Here is a 1,291-nt window from a genome sequence, read left to right on the forward strand (position 1 = left end):
CGACGGCGGCGGCGGCGGCGGCGGGGGCGACGGCAGCATGCTGGGCGAGAACGCAACCGACGAGGAGCGAAAGCGCGGCGCGGCCGGCGGCGGCGGCGGTGGCAAGGCGGAGCGGCCCTGCAAGTTTGTCAGCACGTACCGGGGCGGGCGGCCGGCGGCGTACCGCTGAGGGGGCTGCCCGCCTTGCTGGCGCCGACGCCGTCGGGGACCCCTAGTAATGTGTATGCAGCGTGTAGTGTGTGACAAATGCTTGATTGATGCGCTGTCGATTGACCCCTCACAAGAGTGTCTCCCCTTGCGCCCGCCGCCGCACGCCCGGGCGGCATGAGCACTTGTTGCTTCCGTGTGGGAGCCGCAGGCGTCGCTCCTCCATCTGTACCAATGCACTGCCTCTTTGTCTCGGCGTTCCCTGCTCGATCCGCTTGCCTGCCAACAAACTAGGCTCGATTCTCAATTCACAACTGTGTTTCGCATGCATGCAGCGCACTTAGCCGGTGCTGGTCGGCGTGTCCCTGTGTCAGTGCGGGGGCAGCGCGTTTCGGGCCATCCCTGCCTTTGTAACCGGTGTCTCAGCTGCCCCCCCCCCCCTGTCGCTGCTGCTGTGCTGCAGTTTGTGGCTGCATGAGCGCGCCCTGGCTCCCAAAAACTCGCACCGCCCCCGCTGCAGGAAGCTTCCGCCTGGCCGCCAAGCTGTCAGGAGATTACTGCGCGCCGACGAGCAGCTATTACTACTTATCATATCATGACTAAACCGTCGCTGCGCCCGGCGGCAGCGGTGTGCGCCTCGCCTGCGGCGTGCGCTGAACTGCTTTGATTCGAAGGGGATCAGAGGGCCGTGCCCGCCAACGCACGTTTCGCAGCGCGTGGGGCCTGCAGCTGCCCTCCACCGCCCAGGGGAAAGGCACTGCAGAAGCAAAGAGGAAAGCCACAACAAGACGACCAAAAAGCGACACGGCTGCAAAACATTGAGATCCCCGGAGGGCCGAAAGCAGGGGAGAGCCCCGGCAGCGCTGCGGGGTCGAGCTAATTTGTCAACAGCACGCGCTCCCGCGCGCGCGCCCCCGGCACCCACAGCGCGAGCATGATCGTGCCGCTCGCCGCCATCAGCCGCCGCGGCGCCCACGCGACGCAGCGCGGCGGCGCGTCCGCGGCCGCCTCGCGCCACGCGGCAACCCGGGCGCCGGTGGAAGTCGACCAGACGCCGACGGCGCCCGAGTCGTCGCAGCCGCTGATGAGGTATGCGCCGTCGAAGCTTAGGGACACCTGTGGACGGTGGCACGCGCCGCAGGCA

At 67.7% G+C, this 1,291-nt stretch overlaps 1 protein-coding gene across 1 annotated transcript; it reads right to left on the reverse strand.

The window, feature by feature from the left end:
- Window positions 1–1,023: 1,023 nt before the first annotated feature.
- On the reverse strand, window positions 1,024–1,263 carry MNEG_9739 (hypothetical protein; the record flags this gene model as incomplete). The annotated part of the gene is made up of 1 exon (XM_014041792.1): window positions 1,024–1,263. A coding segment is annotated over one exon (240 nt), but the record flags the coding sequence as incomplete, so codon positions are not given.
- Between the last annotated feature and the right edge of the window lie 28 nt (window positions 1,264–1,291).

Source organism: Monoraphidium neglectum (genome assembly GCF_000611645.1).
Source record: "Monoraphidium neglectum strain SAG 48.87 unplaced genomic scaffold scaffold02045, whole genome shotgun sequence".
NCBI classification, from domain to species: Eukaryota; Viridiplantae; Chlorophyta; class Chlorophyceae; order Sphaeropleales; family Selenastraceae; genus Monoraphidium; species Monoraphidium neglectum.